This window comes from Babylonia areolata, chromosome 21 (genome assembly GCF_041734735.1).
Source record: "Babylonia areolata isolate BAREFJ2019XMU chromosome 21, ASM4173473v1, whole genome shotgun sequence".
Lineage (NCBI taxonomy): Eukaryota > Metazoa > Mollusca > Gastropoda > Neogastropoda > Buccinidae > Babylonia > Babylonia areolata.
In genome coordinates, this window is record NC_134896.1 from 41,703,352 (window position 1) to 41,721,456 (window position 18,105).

The following is an 18,105-nucleotide window of genomic DNA, read 5'->3' on the forward strand; positions in this document are numbered from 1 at the left end:
TAAACTGACGTGTCTGCTGCGCGTTACATTTGCAAATACCGCTTCATTTCCAAAGAAAAATATGTATTTCATACTATTCTTTTCACATCAAGACATGATGCTGGTAGATTTTGCCATCATCTGCCTTCCATGCTTTCTGATTTAATTGTCTGGACAGTGTTCTGACATTGTTCATTGAAACAAATCAAATCAAATCAAAAACACTTTATTAATCCACATGGAAATTAAGTTGTGCAATCACAGGCTCGTTGTAAACACTGGCATAAATCATCATACGCAACATAAGAAGAGATTAAAACTAGTCAAATAAGAATTCCCAATAGCTCACGATAGACTAACCCCCCCCCCCTCCGCACACACACATACTCATGTTAAGGCAATAGGGTATTGCACAACAATATTTACAAATGAAAACATCCAACAAAAAAAGGGTATATATTACTAAAAATGACATGCGCGCACGCACGCACGCACGCACGCACACGCGCACACACACACACACACACACACACACACATGCACACACGTTAAGACCATACATTAATAAAAACATCAAGGGAATAAATCGTATATATAAGTAAAATGTACACACACACACACACACACACACACACAACGTATGCATGCACATAACATATGTCACGCCAATAAAATTAGTACATTAACATTAAGATACATGAAATCCAAGTAAAATAAGAAAATATTTAAAAATCACTTCCGATCAAACACACACAGAAACACTTGCCCGTGCTCACCCGCTCAGTCCCACATGCACGCATAATGTCTGCACCCATGCACTCGTCTGCTGGTGAAGTTCAGGTGTTGCTGTGGCGAGGGGGCTTGGGGGTGGAAGGGTTCACTCATGAGTTAGTGTATTGGATGTTTTGATTGTGTGCACGAATGGCTGTAGGAATGAATGAATTAATGTAGCGAGATGTTCTTGCGCGTGGAGCTCTGAACCTGCCACTTATGTCTGACCTTCTGCTATTAATGTCATCATGTAGTGGGTGTCTTTCGTCGGTCAAAATTGTTATTAGTCTGTCAGTCAGTTTTCTATTGTGCATGTTGCTAAAGGTGTCTTGTCTTATACCCATCACCCCACCCGCTTTCCTAATGACTTTTTCCAACCTGTCATTGTCATGTTTGGTCAAGTTCCCCCCCCCCCCCCCCCCCACACACACACACACACCCCAACCCCCAGCACACGGCTCCATAATTATGTTAAAACACTGCAGACAACAGCTGTGTAAAACATTTGGAGCATCTGCTTGCATACATTAAAAGATTTCATTTTTCTAAGACAGTACATGCGACTGTTGCTCTTTTTAATGAGTGCAGTTGAGTTTTCATTCCAAGACAGCTTATTGTCGATTATCACACCAAGATATTAGATAGCTTATTGTCGATTATCACACCAAGATATTAGATAGCTTATTGTCGATTATCACACCAAGATATTGAGCCTGGTTAACACGTATTTAGGTATTTGTATTCTACACATTAATATGCAGAGCATGGAGTATTTCCAAATTGTGCATTGCGTAAAATGTCAACAAATTTGTACTAACGAAATAAATGATCCCGAGCTGTAAATTCACCTTTGCAGTCAGTATAATACTGTTTCCATTCTTTATGAAATGTCATGATTGGTAAGAAACTGGAAAACATTCATAAAAGCAAATTTGCGTCTTCTACTAATTTAGTATAAAGTACATGAACTTAAAAATGTTTGTTTCCTTTTGACCCCAAAGAGTGGGAGGGGGACGGGGGAGGGGGGTACGAGGCAACCAACGACGAGAAAAAAGAAAATGTTCTCTCACAATGCATAAAGACAACCGTCAAGAAAACATCAGTCAACAGCCGAGAAAGATACCCGGCCGACAGCACTGAACAACACCGACACCCATCGGGACAACGATTCCCTTTGACTACAGCTCCGATACCAAACGGACCACAGCATCGAACACCTGTCTACCACCGATTAACCCTTTCACCGCCAAGCTCGCATTTATGTACAGGCATGGTAGAGGATCCATGTCACTGAAAGGTGACCATTCATTGGTCTGTTATCCATGAAGCTACTGCTCTTAATGTTCGGTGGTATGATAGGCCATATTTTCTATGCATTGTAGGGGGAATCCCCAGCTATTCTTAGCCACTGTCTTTTCTGTATTTATACCACAAGGGGATTTTGTACTCTAAATTGACTGGCGGTGAAAGGGTTAAAGACAACTGCGGACATCTGTCCAGAACAACTTGACCTTAAGGGCGTGAAGCCGATAGGTCGTTAAACTCATCTCTACCAGTTCTTAACTGTCTCCCAGAAGAACTGAAACTGACACAGGCTGACTGATCAGTGATGTGAGGTGCAAGGAAATCCTTGATCAGATGGGCTAGCTGTGTGCTGCTTGTAGGAAGTACTTGAAGTAGGCAGTGTGTGCTGCTTTACGTAGGGCTGTGTGTTGCTTTTGCTAAGTTGGGTGAAACTGCTGTGTGTGTGTGTTGTATTGTTAAGTAAAAGTAAACACTATAAAAACCAGTCCATGTGGCCCTACTATTGATGTGAGGAGAGAGTGAGTGAGTGTATGCAACACCATAATCGATCCATCATCCCTCTCTCTTGGAATGGAACCACCCTTTCAGTTTTTACACATGTTTATATGTTGTCAAACTGAATCAGGTCAGCATTTATTTTTGACACATTAAATATATCAAGACTATGTGTGTGTAATTTTTACTTTTGTCCCAGACAATACCCATTAATCTCCTCTAATTATCATTTTTCTTATTGTTGAATGCAGTGATTCTGCTTCTCATAAGTATTCACTTTTCCGAGTTTGTTCTTTTGTATCTGGTTTATTCATTTTTGTATTTTTGTGCTCAGTGAGTCCACTTGCATTGTGTTTTATATTCATGTCTGGAACAAGAGTTTGCAAGGTCTCAGACGTGACTGAGCTGTTATATCTATGACAGATAGTGAAGGAATTGCTAAAACTGATGTAACCTAAGTGACGATGCTGTCACCTCTTTCACGACGGTGGAACTTAAGCAAGCAAAGTATGGGAAGTTCTGACAAGATGTGCCTGAAGTCATGATCACAGATGGTTGAGATGAAAGGTCCTGTAGCCATTTATGGCCATCGGGGCAGTGAATTGATGTCCTTTCCTGATCCTACCCTGCCTTCCTGTGAACACACACCACCATGCAAAATGGTACCTCGAACCCAGATCATGGGATCAGTAATCCAGTGCCTGATCCATTCTGCTATGGTGCCTCCACACTCACAGATGGGGGTGTCAGACTGGTATGTTCAGTGTGTATCATTTGCTAGAAGTGGCATGGTGTTGTGTATTATGAAGTTTTAGTATCTGTCATTCCTGTTCAGAAGATCAAACAGACATTCAGCAAGATCTGGAGATGAATGAAGGGTTATGTGCGCTGATTCACCACACTATCAACAGGTGGAATACACCAGTTCTAGAAGTGTTGTAATGGGATGCTGGTTCTCCACTGCACTGATCATTTGAATGATATTGTTGGGAAGTCAGCAGGTTTATGAGTTATGAGCAGCACTGGCTTCAACGCCAAATAACATAGCATTTTGCAGTATGCCTAATCTCTGCATGGTGGCCTTGAATTCTCCATGACGGGTGCAATAGCCAAGTGGTTCAAGCATTGGACTTTCAGTCTGAGGATCCTGGTTCTGAATCACGGTGACGGCACCTGGTGGGTAAAGAGTTGAGATTTTTTCGATCTCCCAGGTCAACATATGTGCAGACCTGCTAGTGCCTGAAACCCCTTCATGTGTATATGCATGCAGAACAAATACGCACATTAAAGATCCTGTAATTCATGTCAGCGTTCGGTGGGTTATGGAAACAAGAACATACCAGGATGCACCCCCCCTGAAAGTGGAGTATGGCTGCCTACATGGTGGGGTAAAAACAGTCATACACATAAAAGCCCACTCATGTACATACAAGTGATCGTGGGAGTTGCAGCCCACGAACGCAGAAGAAGAAGAATTCTCCATGATCCATTGAAGAATCTCCTAAAAATCTACCTGTCTTTCAACTGTGTTTTTTTTTTTCATTGGAAGTAACAACCATAATGCACATCCTATTCCCTCATCCACTTTCCACAAACTGTCAGTTGTCAACGGAAGTAACAATCACACTTACCATTCACTTTTTTTTTCTCACAAAGTGTCAATTTTCAAATAAAAGAACAATTAAAGCCTCTCCTAATCTCTCCACAATCATCAAAAAGGGAGGAGGGAGTGGGAGGGGTGGGGGTGCGGCGTAGGGGAGAGTCCAAAAGGGAAGAATGTCAGAAAACACTCTATCCAAAGTTAACAGTCAATGGTTCTGTCCTGATGAGTTGTGCATGTTGATATCAGGACAAGGAGACAACTTGCAGATACTTTCATATATCCTTTGATAAAGTTTCGTTGCAGTAACCATAAACTGCAGATTGAAATAGGAAGAAGAGAAGGTGAAAACAGAGAAAACAGAATTTGCAAGGAATGTAATATGGGTACCGATGGGGATGAATTTCATTTTGTTTCAGAATGTCCCCAAAATACTGTAATTCGAAATTAATTGATACCACATAAATATAAATCACATATATATGTCAATGTTCAGTTTATGCTATTTATTCAGTGCTGGGAAGAAAACACAACTTAATCTAAGTAAATTCATCACCAGTCCTGCACAGTCTGTCTCTACAACAGGGGATGTGGGGCTGAGAGAAAACAGAGCTCGAAAGAACGGAAAGCAAGAGGAGATTCAGCCACAGCATAAGACAAAATCACACACACACACACACACACAAAGGATGTTCAATGCACTGTTGGAGGCTATGACCAGCAGAAACCAACACAGTCACAGGTGTGAGGGGTAGTATTTGGTTGAGACAGACTTAGCCTGGAGGCAGTGTGTTTGCACTGGGTTTGCCAGCAAACAAAAAACAAAGAATGTAAACCTGTCCAGAGCAGCAAATTCACTGATGTGTACTTGCCATGTTCTGGCTATACACAGTACATGTTGCTAATTAGTTTTGTTTTAAATTTTCCTCTAAAATGAAAAGAGGTGATACACAACTTAACATTTACTTCATTCCCTGTTCGCTATAGAATGTCTGGTATTTAAAATGTAAATACTTTGAAGATTATCTAATTTAGATAAACTTTGGAACACACACTTACAGACACACACACAGACGTATGTTAGTGAACAAATGCACATGCACATATACATTGAAACAGACATCTACCCCCCAAAACAGAGTATGGCTGCCTTCATGGCAGGGTAAAAACGGTCATACACGTAAAAGCCCACTCGCATACGTACAAGTGAACGTGGGAGTTGCAGCCTACGAACGAAGAAGAAGAAACAGACATCCGTCAAAAAACATTTTACATAAAAAGATCAAATTTAATTTGTAAATGGCATGATCATTATTTCTGGACATACTTCAACACCTGACAGGGAAAGCCCAAATGCACAGGTAATTCAAATTCACATCCAACATTTTTGCAGAGAACAACCAGATACATTATTCTGACTAATTTTAAAAAAAATTAAAAAAAAGCATTGTATTTTCAACAGTTTCAAAATAAAAAAAAGAGAGAGAGAGACTCAGAGAGGGAAAAAAATCTTCAAAACAGTTGAGAACCACCAAAAAACTGACACCTCTCAGCCTCTGAACTCAACAGATGCTAAAAATGTCACAGCATTCTCTACTTTTCACAGAGAGAAAAAAAAAAAAAACAAAAAAAAAAAAAAAAACTGAGGGAAGGTAAAAAAAAAATTTTTTTGTTTTTTTTTTTTGTTGTAACAGAAGAAAAATAATGTTGTCACTGCCAAATAACACTGGAGTCAGGGATGCAAAGGGGTGGTAACCTACTTCGGGAGATTATCGGCCGAAGCTACTTTCGTTTTCTCTGCATAGGTGGGTAGTAGTTTGCACAGGACAGGAATCAGACCCCTGCCGGAGTCTGCAGTAGTGGGTCACAGTTAAGTATGTGTAATTAAACACTGGTTTTAATCATGAACACAAACAGACACGTGTATGTGTACATTCTGTGCTCTCTGATCACTGGTAAACACTGGGTCATAAGTCTAACCCCTGACAGGGCTGGTCAAGAATTAAAAAAGATGTGTCAAATACTGAAATCTGAGAACATAAAAGGTTTTACAAACATGCTCTGATTAATCATTCATTCAACTGGTCAAACAGCCAGTAAATCAGCTAATAAATCAACCAGTAAAATGATTGGCACAGATCACTCACTCAGCAGTTAGGACTGGTAAAACAATCAACAAAATCACAGGAATCAAGTAACCTTACAGATTCTGATTCTGAATACAAGCAAATAATAATGTCAAATAAAAGAAACTGAAAGATAACCTCAAGTTCAAACAAAAGCAGGCATCACTGTTAAGGACATGTCATAATTCTCCACATGACAAAAATGGAAGACAGCAGGATCACAATACAATCAGCCACTATAAAATACAAAACTGCATTCCAAGTAGAAGCTGACTAGACATAAAAATAACCAGACAGAATTTAAATGGTACAACAACAGCAAAAACTAGGGCTGTTGCTCTGCATGCTTTGCAAAAAATCCAGCTTGTTCAGTTGTTGTTTTTTCATAATCATTTTGCACACATTGTCTTTTGCGACAAGGCTTTCTAGTCATTCAAGTCTAGTCTTAACACTTTGAAAACTGTCCTCGTTATATTTCAATCGTATTTCATCTTGCGCTGTTGCTGGAAAGGCACTGGATGGGGGAAACAAGACTACCATGACAGGTGGACCAGAAAAAGGGAGGAGGCTGGAGGAATGCCTTACACAATCACATCACAGAAAAACTCTTCAGCAAGAAATACAGCCTTAAACAACATAAAAGAAAACTCTTCAGCAAGAAATACAGCCTTAAACAACATAAAAGAAAACTCTTCAGCAAGAAATGCAGCCTTAATCAAAAACAGAATGAACAAGTCTTTCAGTGGAAAAATACACATATGCGATCGTATAACGGAAAAATTCTTTCAGCAAGAAACACAACATTATACAATCATGCAGCAGAGAAATATTTCAGGAAGCAGTACAGTTTTGTACAACTGTATCACACAAACTACTCTGGCATAATAAAAGCAAGGCAGACTGGCTTAACCTATAATCCTGACCAGAAATTAAAAGAAAAGGAAGAAGAATTTAGGGGGACTTTGCCATGTTGAGGGGGTTCAGGATCTCAATCCAGTATCCATCAGGATCCTGAATGAATGCCAGACCTTTCATTTTACCTGCAACACAATCAGGCACTTACCTTCACAGCCTTTAAAAAAATTGTTTTTTTAAAAGCTATGAGGCTTTCTCTTTTGCTGACAACAGATTCAAGTACTTGCTTTCTACAAGCATATGTTATTCACATGTACTGTTATGTACATGTGCTGTGTGTGTGTGTGCATATATGTCTGTGTGTTTGAATTTGTGTAAATGTGTGTGCGTACATGCATGCCTGTTGACTTGATTTCGATAAAAATTTGCATGAATATAGAAATGGACTGGAAATAATGTATAACCAATATTTCCTTTATTGCTAAGTGCTTACAAACTATATCCTTCTGACTTCAAAACAATATTTGTTTGAACTTGCATGATCTGCAAACAGAATACTGCTTGCTACTCAACATTACTGATGAAAATTTTACTTCTTCTGTTACTTATGTATTGTAATAGTCTGTTATGACAAACATGTACTGCTATAGTTTGAATGACATAAATCATGCACTGCAACAGTCTGTATATAATGTAGTAAAGTATGTGCTGCAAAAGTCTGTAATGACACTAAGTATGTTCTGCAAATGTTTGCAGTGGCAGTAGGTATTTGTTCCAATCGTCTGCAATGACAACAAGAATTTGTTGCAACAGTCTAATGAGAAAGTGGCACGTACCCCCATCTGGTTTTTTCACAAAAGGCACCCCCAGAGACTCGAACCGCTCACATGCCTTGTACACATCAGGAACCACAATGCCAATGTGACCTGCACACAGAAAAAAAAAAGAGCAAATGTGTTGATATACACCCATTATATTTCAAGCCTTCCTGATAAGCCACAATCATGAACACATATTTCCGGCCCTTTGCACAAACTAATTTCATCAGTTTTTATGCCCTGGCCCACATCAGCTCTCTATGGTGATGGGTGTGAAAGCCAAATGGTAAAGTCACTGGACTTCTGATACAAGGGCCCAGGGTTTACCCAGGAACTGGTGCCAGGTGGGTTTAATTAAAGGGTGGAGATTTCTTCTTCTGGGTCAATATATGTGCAGACCTGCTAGTGCCTTAATCCCCTTCATGAGTGTACACATCCAGAAGATCAAGTACACATGATAAAGAGCCTGTAATCCATGACAGCATTCACTGGGGTATGGAAACATGAACATATCAAGCATGTTCATCCCTGCAAACAAAGTATGGATGCCTTTACAGGGGGGTGAAAATGGTCAGACAGGTAAAAGTTCTGTCCTACATGAGTGGACAAGGGAACTGCAGACCACAAACTCAGAAAGAAAGTTCACTGTCCTTACACGTAGCACAATCTCAACAAGTATTGCTTGTGCTCTCTTCAAAATCATCATTTTATTAATGTAGTCGAAAAGTGTAGTCACATACTCACAAAGAAAAAAAAAACAAAAACGTTTCACACACACACACATACATAAAAATGTTTTGCAGGAACTAACTCTGCACTCAGCAAGCAGATACTGTCCCCAATATCAATATTTACCTAACTTTATAGGCTTGATTTGTTCAGCACATAAAACTTCACAAAGCAACATCAGCAAATATGACAAACAATACACACATATACAGAACAACTGAGAAATGACAAATCCAAACTCGTGTGTGTGTCATGTACATGAAAAATTAGCTTTCCTAAATTATGTATCACAACTGCAGGACTGTGTATCCTCCTTCTTCTTTGTTCGTGGGCTGCAACTTCCACATTCACTTGTATGTACACAAGTGCGCTTTTACGTGTATGACTGTTTTTACCCTGCTGTGTAGGCAGCCATACTCCGCTTTTGGGGGTGTTGTGTATCCATATGGAAGACAATGGGGCAATGTCCTGACCAACCAAACATAACAAGACATTTGTCCTGTTCACACCAAGATGAATGGGACACTGAAACCAATCAGTCAACACAGTTTTCCATATCAAGGATAAAAATGAAGAAAGTATTTTCTCTCAGTATCAGTAGGCTACAACTAAAAACACTCCTGTGCTTTGAAGATACTTCACCAGATGTAAATGAAAAGAAAATGAAACTGAAGTTTTGGACACAAAGAATATACACAAGTTTCTAACCTGAAGAAAATATATGGAAATCAAGTCCTGAACAGGAAGACTATAAGAATGGCGTTTTTCTCATTGTTTTCTCACTTTCTCTTCCACTCTCTCCCCCTTTCTACTTCTCTAAGTCATTCTGTCAAAAACTGATTTTGAGAAAAAAAAGACAGGTATTTTCATTATGAATCTCTTCCTTCACATCATTTCCCTCAATGAGCATTCGTGTCCCGTTTGAAAGCTTTCTACAAAGGCTTTTACGGTGTTCCAACATTGACATTCATGCAATGCATCCTCTGGTCATTGTAATAATTTTTTTAAAATTAGCTAAAGGTCTCTGATTCTCAGAAACCCTTTATGTTTTGGGGGGAAAGATCGAGAAACAGACATAAGGCCAAATCTGCATAAACATACCTGTCCAGGGCAAGTGCAGAATATATTACACACTGGTAAATTGAACACTAAGATACTGGCTGAAACAGCGTCAAGATAACTGGCTGCTTGACAGGTGCAATAGCCGAGAGGTTAAAGCATTGGACTTTCAATCTGAGGGTTCTGGGTTCGAATGGCACCTGGTGGGTAAAGGGTGGAGATTTTTTCCGATCTCCCAGGTCAACATATGTGCAGACCTGCTACTGCCTGAACTCCCTTCATGTGCATACGCATGCAGAAGATCAAATACACACGTTAAAGATCCTATAATCCATGCCTGTGTTCAGTGGGTTATGGACACAAGAACATACCCAGCATGCACACCCCTGAAAATGGAGTACGGCTGCCTATATGGTGGGGTAAAAACGGTCATGCACGTAAAAGCCCACTTGTGTACATACAAGTGAACATGGGAGTTGCAGCCCACGAACAAAGAAGAAGAACTGGCTGCATGTGCAATGATGCTGGCTTTGTTCCAACTTAATTGGTAATTTGGGAATAATGGACACGTCACTTAATCTTGTCACGCATGATGTCTGAGCTAACAAAGAAACGCATCGGAAGATGACTTTGCCAATGAAAAAGTAGCAGGACATTTGTTGTCTTCAGCACTAAAATGATCAGACATTATGAACCCTTTACCCTTTGTGTCCGACACCAATGTACACCCCTGGCATGAACCTCTTGCAAACCCAATACATCAATACAAGTAACTGCAGGATAGCACCAACAACAATACCTGGGAAAAGACTAAGTCACATACACCATCCAAAAGTATCTCACCAAATCCTCGGGGGTCCTTGTTGCCATTATGGTACACCTCCCCTTCCTTGTTCTCTGTTCCCCAGTTACTGGACAACAAGAAACAATCTGTCTTGTTACCACATGACAAAGCAAGCAGATTAGAGAGGAGGAAAACAACAACAAACAACAATGAATGAAAATCAACCTAAGCCACCAACTGACCAAGGTAACAGCATTACCAGACACAAGATGCCAGACTTTTTCTTGGTGTTTTATCAATTTGGTAAACACACACAGACACACAAACACAGAGAAACACACATACACACATACTAGAAACTGAACTTCTAAAAAAATAGTCTTTGATGACTAGATAACTTTTATGCTCCTGAATTTATTGCAGAGCAGCAATGATATCCCACAGTGACACCTTTTAAAACACGCCCAATATCAGCAACAAAAACAAACAGGAGGAGGTGATGCCAAATATATGAGAATACAGGTTTTCACAACTTGCCTTCTCTTGTTTTTCATAATTCAGCTTGGTTAAGGCCCTGGTCTAGCCATCAGCAGCTAGGTCATGCTTCACACACACACACACACACACACACACACACACACACACATGCATGCACATACACATATGTGTGTGCAGTTTTCAAACGTGCAACTCCATACATTCCTCACAACAGACCAGCCTATCTGAAGAAATAAAAAAAGAACATAAATGCAACAGGATAGCAGATACTGGATCAGGAGGGTACACTTGTGAGGAATGATACTGGTAATTCAGTACATCTTTATTAATCTGACAGGAAATTATGTGTGTATTCAAAGGCTTGTCTCTCAACTCACTCTGGACAGAAAGTTTTCTCCCGTGCTTTTCCCTGCAGATGGCCCATTTGTTAGGGTTAGGGAAAAAAAATCACAAAAAATACAAAACATAAAGTAACTGAATGAAACTCGCTGTACTTGACCCACTGACCCCTCTCCTCACGTCCTATATACGCCCACCTCCCTCCCTCTTCACTGCCCTCCGAATCTGAGTCACTGTCAGTACCTTCTTGCTGGTAGCTTTCTTCACTGTAGACACTTTATTGTCTTCATCATCCTTGTCGATGTCAGAACCTTCAGTTTGAAGCATTTCAACCACTTCAGCAGCAGTAAAAGCTGCTGCCATGATCTATTTTGCTCCAAAAATTTCCATTTATATCGCCTGCAACACCATTTTCGGTATGTATGCAGATTAGCTTGTATGTGGGGCGCCAAAGTTGATGGCTCACCGGCGAGTGAGTTGTTACGGAATCTCACGATGAAACTTTCCTTCAACCCTTGACATGTTCGCAATGCCCGGTGTAGCTGTGGTTGTTATGCTACACCAGAAGGAAAACGTGAAAAATTTTTAATTTTCGAAGCCTCTATAGCATTCCATTGTCCAGAGTGAGTTAAATCACAGTCTCCCAGCCTACAGTTGAGTGTGACAAATATATGGACATGACCAAGACTGAAATTACGGATTAAAAAAAATGGGGGGGGTGAAACATATTGAGCTCAAACAAAACATGAAAGTAATAATAAGACACAGTAGCTTGATTTATCATACATCAAAATAAAATTTTAAAGAAAAAAACTAAGAAAGACTATTTCCGAATAAGGAACAGCATGATAAAAATCATCATTATAAATTCTTCAGTGGCAGTTTCTGTACTAAAAACATCCCATTCATGTACGCCATAATGTTCTGATTTTAACATATATAATGATACATTAAGAAACAATGATTCTGAAATAAGAAACCCAATTACAAGTTAATCATTAACAAATTCTTAAAATTGCAGGTAAAGTAGGTCAATTTAGAAAACAAACATACACTTAGATATAAAGGCAGCATTGCCCACCCACTCAAGATCTCTTTTGGTTTGCTTTAACAAAATGAACCAGAAATAAGGTAGAGCAGGAGCTAGAGAAAATGCCCACTGTCTCACTGTGTCAGTTCAATGGTGGCTGGGGTGGAAAAGCAGAACTTGGTGGCTTCTTTTTCATCTGAAGGTACGTCTTTTGGGTCAACGTAGGCCATAAAGTACAGGGAAAAGTCCATTCCGTCTCCAAAGTCCAGCTGCTTCAACAACCTGTCACCATCCACACTTCAGGTTGAACAACCCAGACAGAACTTTCATTGTTAATCAATCACATCACACATTAAACCCTATCAATCATACCAGAACAGAAAAGAAGGTAATTCCAGTGATATAGTGTGTGTGATTGAGTGTGTGTGTGTGTGTGTGTGTGTGTGTGTGTGTGTGTGTGTGTGTGTGTGTGTGTGTGTGTTGTGTGTGTGTGTGTGTGTTTGTGTGTGTGTGTGCGCACACACACACACACACGCAAGCATGTGCACATGTATGTGTGTGAGAGAGAGGATAAATAAATAAATAAATATATATATATATGATATATACTTATATAGATATAGATATCTGAGCGGACAGATAATCAACAACAACAAAAATTCACAGGTCAGAGCCAAGCATCAATTCAAAGCACAGAATTTGGCTTTTTTACAAATATATTTTATATGCATTCATGACAGTAATCGTGAACAATGTGAATCTTCAATTTCAGCAGTAATTCCACATCTCAAGGAAAACTTACAACAGATTACAATTCACAATGTTAATCAGTTGCTCCAACACAAAGTCCATACCACTACTGGTATATATCATACACATATGGTCCTTATATCCATAAAAAGTACAGCTGGTTCTGTAGAGTCTTCTTTAGCATATTTAGAAACAAAATGTAAAAAAAAAAGAAGGGAAGTGTGATCTTTAAAAAAAAAAAATCAAAAAAAAATCTAATGCCCCCTAGCCATATTACTGTTGAGTTCTATTCTAACCATTCTTCTTTTCAAAAATAAATAAATAAATAAACAAATAACAAGGACAGACACCGTGGAAAAATAAAAAAATCAATATGAAAAATGGTGAACCATACGTCATCCCCATGACACGTGTGTAGAAATCCAGCGACCTCTTTGGGTCCTTGATTCGCAGCATTGTCTGCTGCATGAAAAAGCCCTGAAACAGAAAAGAATGGAATCTGACCAGCACATTATATGTCATAATAAATAAAAACACACTGCAATTTCACATTTTATAATCAAGTATAGTTGTTTTCACTATCAACTTAATATAGAGACTGGACATGGAGGAAGACAGGAGATTGGGTAGGCAAATCTTCCCGTCTGGTTTGTATTCATCATCAGCTCTCTTCTAACTGAGGTCTTGGGAGTTACACTATTTCAATTCAAATAATTATATGTCTGCAGGTGAAATCTTTTAATGTTCTCTGTCTTGTGCAAGCACATCCACAGACAAACAGAGAGAAAATAAAACATATATTCAAAGGATGCATGTGCAGTGCATACATACAAATGCACACACTCCGGGAGGTTATCGGCCGTAGTTTCGTTTTCTTCGCATAGGCGGATAGTAGTTTGCACAGGACAGGAATGTCAGACCCCTGCCCGAGTCTGCACTAGTTGTGTCACGGTTAAGTATGTGTAATTAAAATGATGTTTAGCTGAAATCAACAACACATTTTTTTCCAATATGACCTCAGTCACAGCTGACTTTTCCCTCATTTGGCAGAAGATCTGCCTCTACTTTCTAGTTCATTACCAAGTTAACACTAACAGCAGCAGAAATTATCATGCCTATTATGATAATTATGAATAATTTACAAGCATATTAAAACAAAAATAAACAATTAACCAGAAACGGGAAAAAAAGGAAAAAAGAAAGCAAGAAGAAGAAAAAAAAAACATAACAAATTTGTAGTGGGCTGTCTGCTTTTGACTCAACTGCAAAGCAAGCGAATAAGCCAGTCCTAGGAACCACTTAATACCAATGCCAAGTCAACCTGAATCTACTTTTCTGCAACAGAGAGGACAGACTTGGAGCACATTATGCTGGATTGATCATATAAAAATCAACCAAATTTTCAACCTTGCCCTGGGCTAGAATGAAACTAGTGTGTGTGTGTGTGTGTGTGTGTGTGTGTGTGTGTGTGTGTGTGTGTGTGTATGTGTGTGTGTGTGTGTGTGTGTGTGTGTGTGTGTGTGTGTGTGTGTGTCTAGCTGTCTCTGTGTGTCTGTGTGTGTTGTGGGTGTATGTGTGATAACATCTGCTAAGCAACAACAAAATCTGATGTGCAGCTTTCAGACACTTTCAGACTTATGATGACATTCAGTTGTTCACGTTATGCTTATTCAACAAAATTCTGTCATAACAACTTAAAGCCCAGTTCGCACTTTTCCACTCTTCTTTTTATTATTTTTCTTTGTAAGAAAATAAAATTACGCGTGAAACCAAAGTGCACAGTTGCACAATGTTTGAAAACCTGAAAGTGTCTGCTCTTGAACTTGCAATGCGGACTTCTACTCTTCTCTGTGAACTTGGATCTGGTTTCAAACGCACCAAGTTCAGTTCAGTTCTGTTTCAAAGGTGGCAGAATGGTTAAGACGCTCAGCTGCCAATACAGAGAGTCCGTGAGGGTGTGGGTTCGAATCCCGCTCTCGCCCTTTCTCCTAAGTTTGACTGGAAAATCAAACTGAGCGTCTAGTCTTTCGGATGAGACGATAAACCGAGGTCCCGTGTGCAGCACGCACTTGGCGCACTGAAAAAGAACCCATGGCAACGAGAGTGTTGTCCTCTGGCGAAATTACGTAAAATGAAATCCACTTTCATAGGTACACAAATATGTAAGCATGCACTCAAGGCCTGACTAAGCGCGTTGGGTTATGCTGCTGGTCAGGCATCTGCTCAACAGATGTGGTGTAGCGTGTATGGATTTGTCCGAACGCAGTGACGCCTCCTTGAGAAAGTGAAACTGAAACTGAAATCTGTTTCTCAAGGAGGCGACACTGCATTCAGACAAATTAGGATTCTAAAGCTGTATTTAGGATGCTAAAGTGGGACTTTACCTAAATCCATATACGCTACACTACATCTGCAAAGCAGATGCATGACATGCTGCGTAGTCTGGCCTTGGGGGGGAGGGGGGAGGGAACAAAAAAACAACGAACCAACCGTTGACCCCCTTTCAACAACTAAGCTGCGTATGTATGTACTGGCATTTCGCTGTCCACATGGACCTGCTAGACAATACGTGCATTTTTTCATACATTATACTGTACCTTGGTTTCAGGTGCCGGTGCCGAACATGCTGCCAGAGCTTCTGTTTGTTTCAGAGCCATCGTTCTTGCACTTCTGACGATTCTGCTGACACACGACAGCGTTGATTTGCAAGGGAGAATGAGAGTGAGAGAGTGGTCTCTCTTTAAGATAGGCGTACTAACCATTAATTTTCGTTTGTGCAGTGTGTGTGTGTGTGTGTGTGCGCGCGCGCGCGTGCTTGCGGATTCCCCTCCCGAACACAACTATTCTCACGTTCACTCCTCAAATAACACTCAATGTCTGTGGGAAGTATACGACGGCGAAGATGGATTAGGCGACGGATTCTCAGTTGTTGCTTGAAAGTACATATTTTAGCACTCACTATTTTCAGATCAGTGGTTAGCACTGTGAAAATAGCTGGTGTACAGTTCAACGCGGATTATTTTACCAAGACCAATGGATTTTGTTACATGTGCTTTTTTTTTTTTAAGTTTATTTTTTAACTGTCAGCAGATCTTCAAATCATGATATGGTTCAATGCGCTGGCAGTGCAAAATGGTTTGGCACTCTTGTCGTGTTGTGTTCAGTATCTCGCGAAAACACCTCATTTCTACGGCTTGGATTGTTCTGTCCAAATCTTCTTTCCAACGAGGGTCTGTGTTCAGCCGGGTTATCAGTGCCGGCCCGGGAGATTTAACACTGACGGATGTGAGAGAGACTGGGGACCCCCCTAAAAAAAAACCCCAAAACTAACTGTTACCGGGGTCACATAACCTTCCGCTTGGGGGACGAAGGGGGTTGGGGTGGGGGCTCCCTACTGAGCTGATGCTGACTCCAGCAACAAAAGTTCCGGCTTAAAGTTGTTTGCAACCCCGCCGGCCGTCAAGAACCGTGCAAAACTGAATCTCCGATATTTCATTTTTCTCAGTTTTGCACGCATACAAACATACAAAATAAAGAACAGACAATGTTTCCTATTGGCTTTTAATCAGAACTATCATGGACTTCTGTCTCAGTGAAAGCCTGGGGGAGGGCGGAGGGGTGGGAGACATTTGACATGATCAGATCAGTCACTGGCTGATCTGATGAGTTTGCCCCCACCCAACTCAGTCCCCGCCCTCCCCCCCCAAAAAATCATCAGGTTTAATGTGTGTATCAGTTTATCTTAGTAATGTGTGTGCTAATGTGCGCGCACCTGGGGGGTGTGTGTGTGTGTGTGTGTGCGTGTCACGTGTGTGTGTGTGTGTGCCGGCGTGCGTGCGTGCGAGCGTGTGCGTGTGTTTGTGTGTGTGTTAAGACATTCACTGACATCAGTTGTGCAAGTCAGTGTGACGGAGTTTGAGACTTCAGTTGTTACATCTACGTGGAAGTTGCACTGCTTTCCACATGTACCGACGTCTGACCCTTTAACAGAACTGGACTGACTTTGACCCCCACCCCTCAGTTTAGCCCCCTATAACCTTTACCTCAGTCCATCCTTTTTGTTAATTTCTATTCTGTCCAAATACTGAAAAGGATCTAGGAGGGTGGGGACAGGTGTGGCCAGTATAGACAATGGGAATGGAAAAGGAAATGAGAAAGAGAGGTGAGTGGATATATGTCGTATTATATATACACACACACACATATATATAAAGGAGAAGCCCAAGGAGTTGTGGAAATGGATGGATAGAATAGATCTACATGGGTATAAATTGCTGATGATGCCTGTCCATTTAATAATAATGGAGTCTCCCGTCGGACCGACGGATGAGTAGGCAGGCAGGCTTATCTGTCGGTGTGTGTCCTCATATGGGAGGAGAGGCCGATTCTGGAAGCGCAGCACTTCCCACAGGTGTTGCAAGGGAAAACGTCTCCAGAAGTTGAGCCCTGCTTCCTTCAGTCGCTCACGCTTCTCCTTAATGGCCAGCGTTCTCTTGTTTTCAAACGTCTTTATGCCACTAGAGCACAGCATCCTCCAGCGAGAGCGGTCAAAGACATCAGTTTCCCTGAGGAAGCGACTGATGATGTCTATGTCACAGGTTTTGAGGTTTGTCTTCAAGGTGTCCTTGAAGCGCTTGCAGCGGGGTCTTCCAAGTTCACGGTGGCCTTCCTTCTGGCCATACAAAAGCATCTTCGGGATCCTGCTGTCTGTCATGCAGACGTGTCCTGTCCAGCGTAGCTGGCACTGGATCAGCAGGCTTTCGATGCTGGGCAGGCCGCTCCTCTCTAGGACCTGGAGGATGGAGACCGTCTTAACACTTTGTGCCGAGGATCTTTCGAAGGCATCTCTGGTGAAACTGCTCAAGTTGTTGAATGTGACGGCGATACGTCGTCCATGTTTCACAGCAGAACAAGGTGGTCGGCACAACAGCTCTGTAGGTTTTGATTTTGGTGCTGAGCCTGATGCC

General features: G+C 40.8%; 1 protein-coding gene across 1 annotated transcript; it reads right to left on the minus strand.

Annotated features, from left to right (window-relative positions):
* Nucleotides 1-5,413: 5,413 nt before the first annotated feature.
* LOC143296066 (lactoylglutathione lyase-like) lies at nt 5,414-15,885 on the minus strand. The gene is made up of 6 exons (XM_076607819.1): nt 15,736-15,885; nt 13,533-13,615; nt 12,527-12,670; nt 10,581-10,648; nt 7,968-8,057; nt 5,414-7,316 (listed from the first exon to the last, which is right to left on the minus strand). The coding sequence occupies exons 1-6, from the start codon at nt 15,793-15,795 to the stop codon at nt 7,228-7,230; spliced, it is 534 nt and encodes a 177-aa protein (XP_076463934.1). The 5' UTR covers nt 15,796-15,885; the 3' UTR covers nt 5,414-7,227.
* Between the last annotated feature and the right edge of the window lie 2,220 nt (nt 15,886-18,105).

What these genes read in the sequence shown, in the direction of transcription:
- LOC143296066 (XM_076607819.1), bottom strand. Translation starts at nt 15,795, where the DNA reads ATGGCTCTGAAACAAACAGAAGCTCTGGCAGCATGTTCGGCACCGGCA. An exon ending in ACACGTGTCATGGGGATGAC is followed by an intron (nt 12,671 to 13,532) that starts GTATGGTTCACC and finishes GGATGGTGACAG; the next exon opens with GTTGTTGAAGCAGCTGGACT. An exon ending in TGTGAAAAAACCAGATGGGG is followed by an intron (nt 7,317 to 7,967) that starts GTACGTGCCACT and finishes ATTGTGTTGCAG; the next exon opens with GTAAAATGAAAGGTCTGGCA.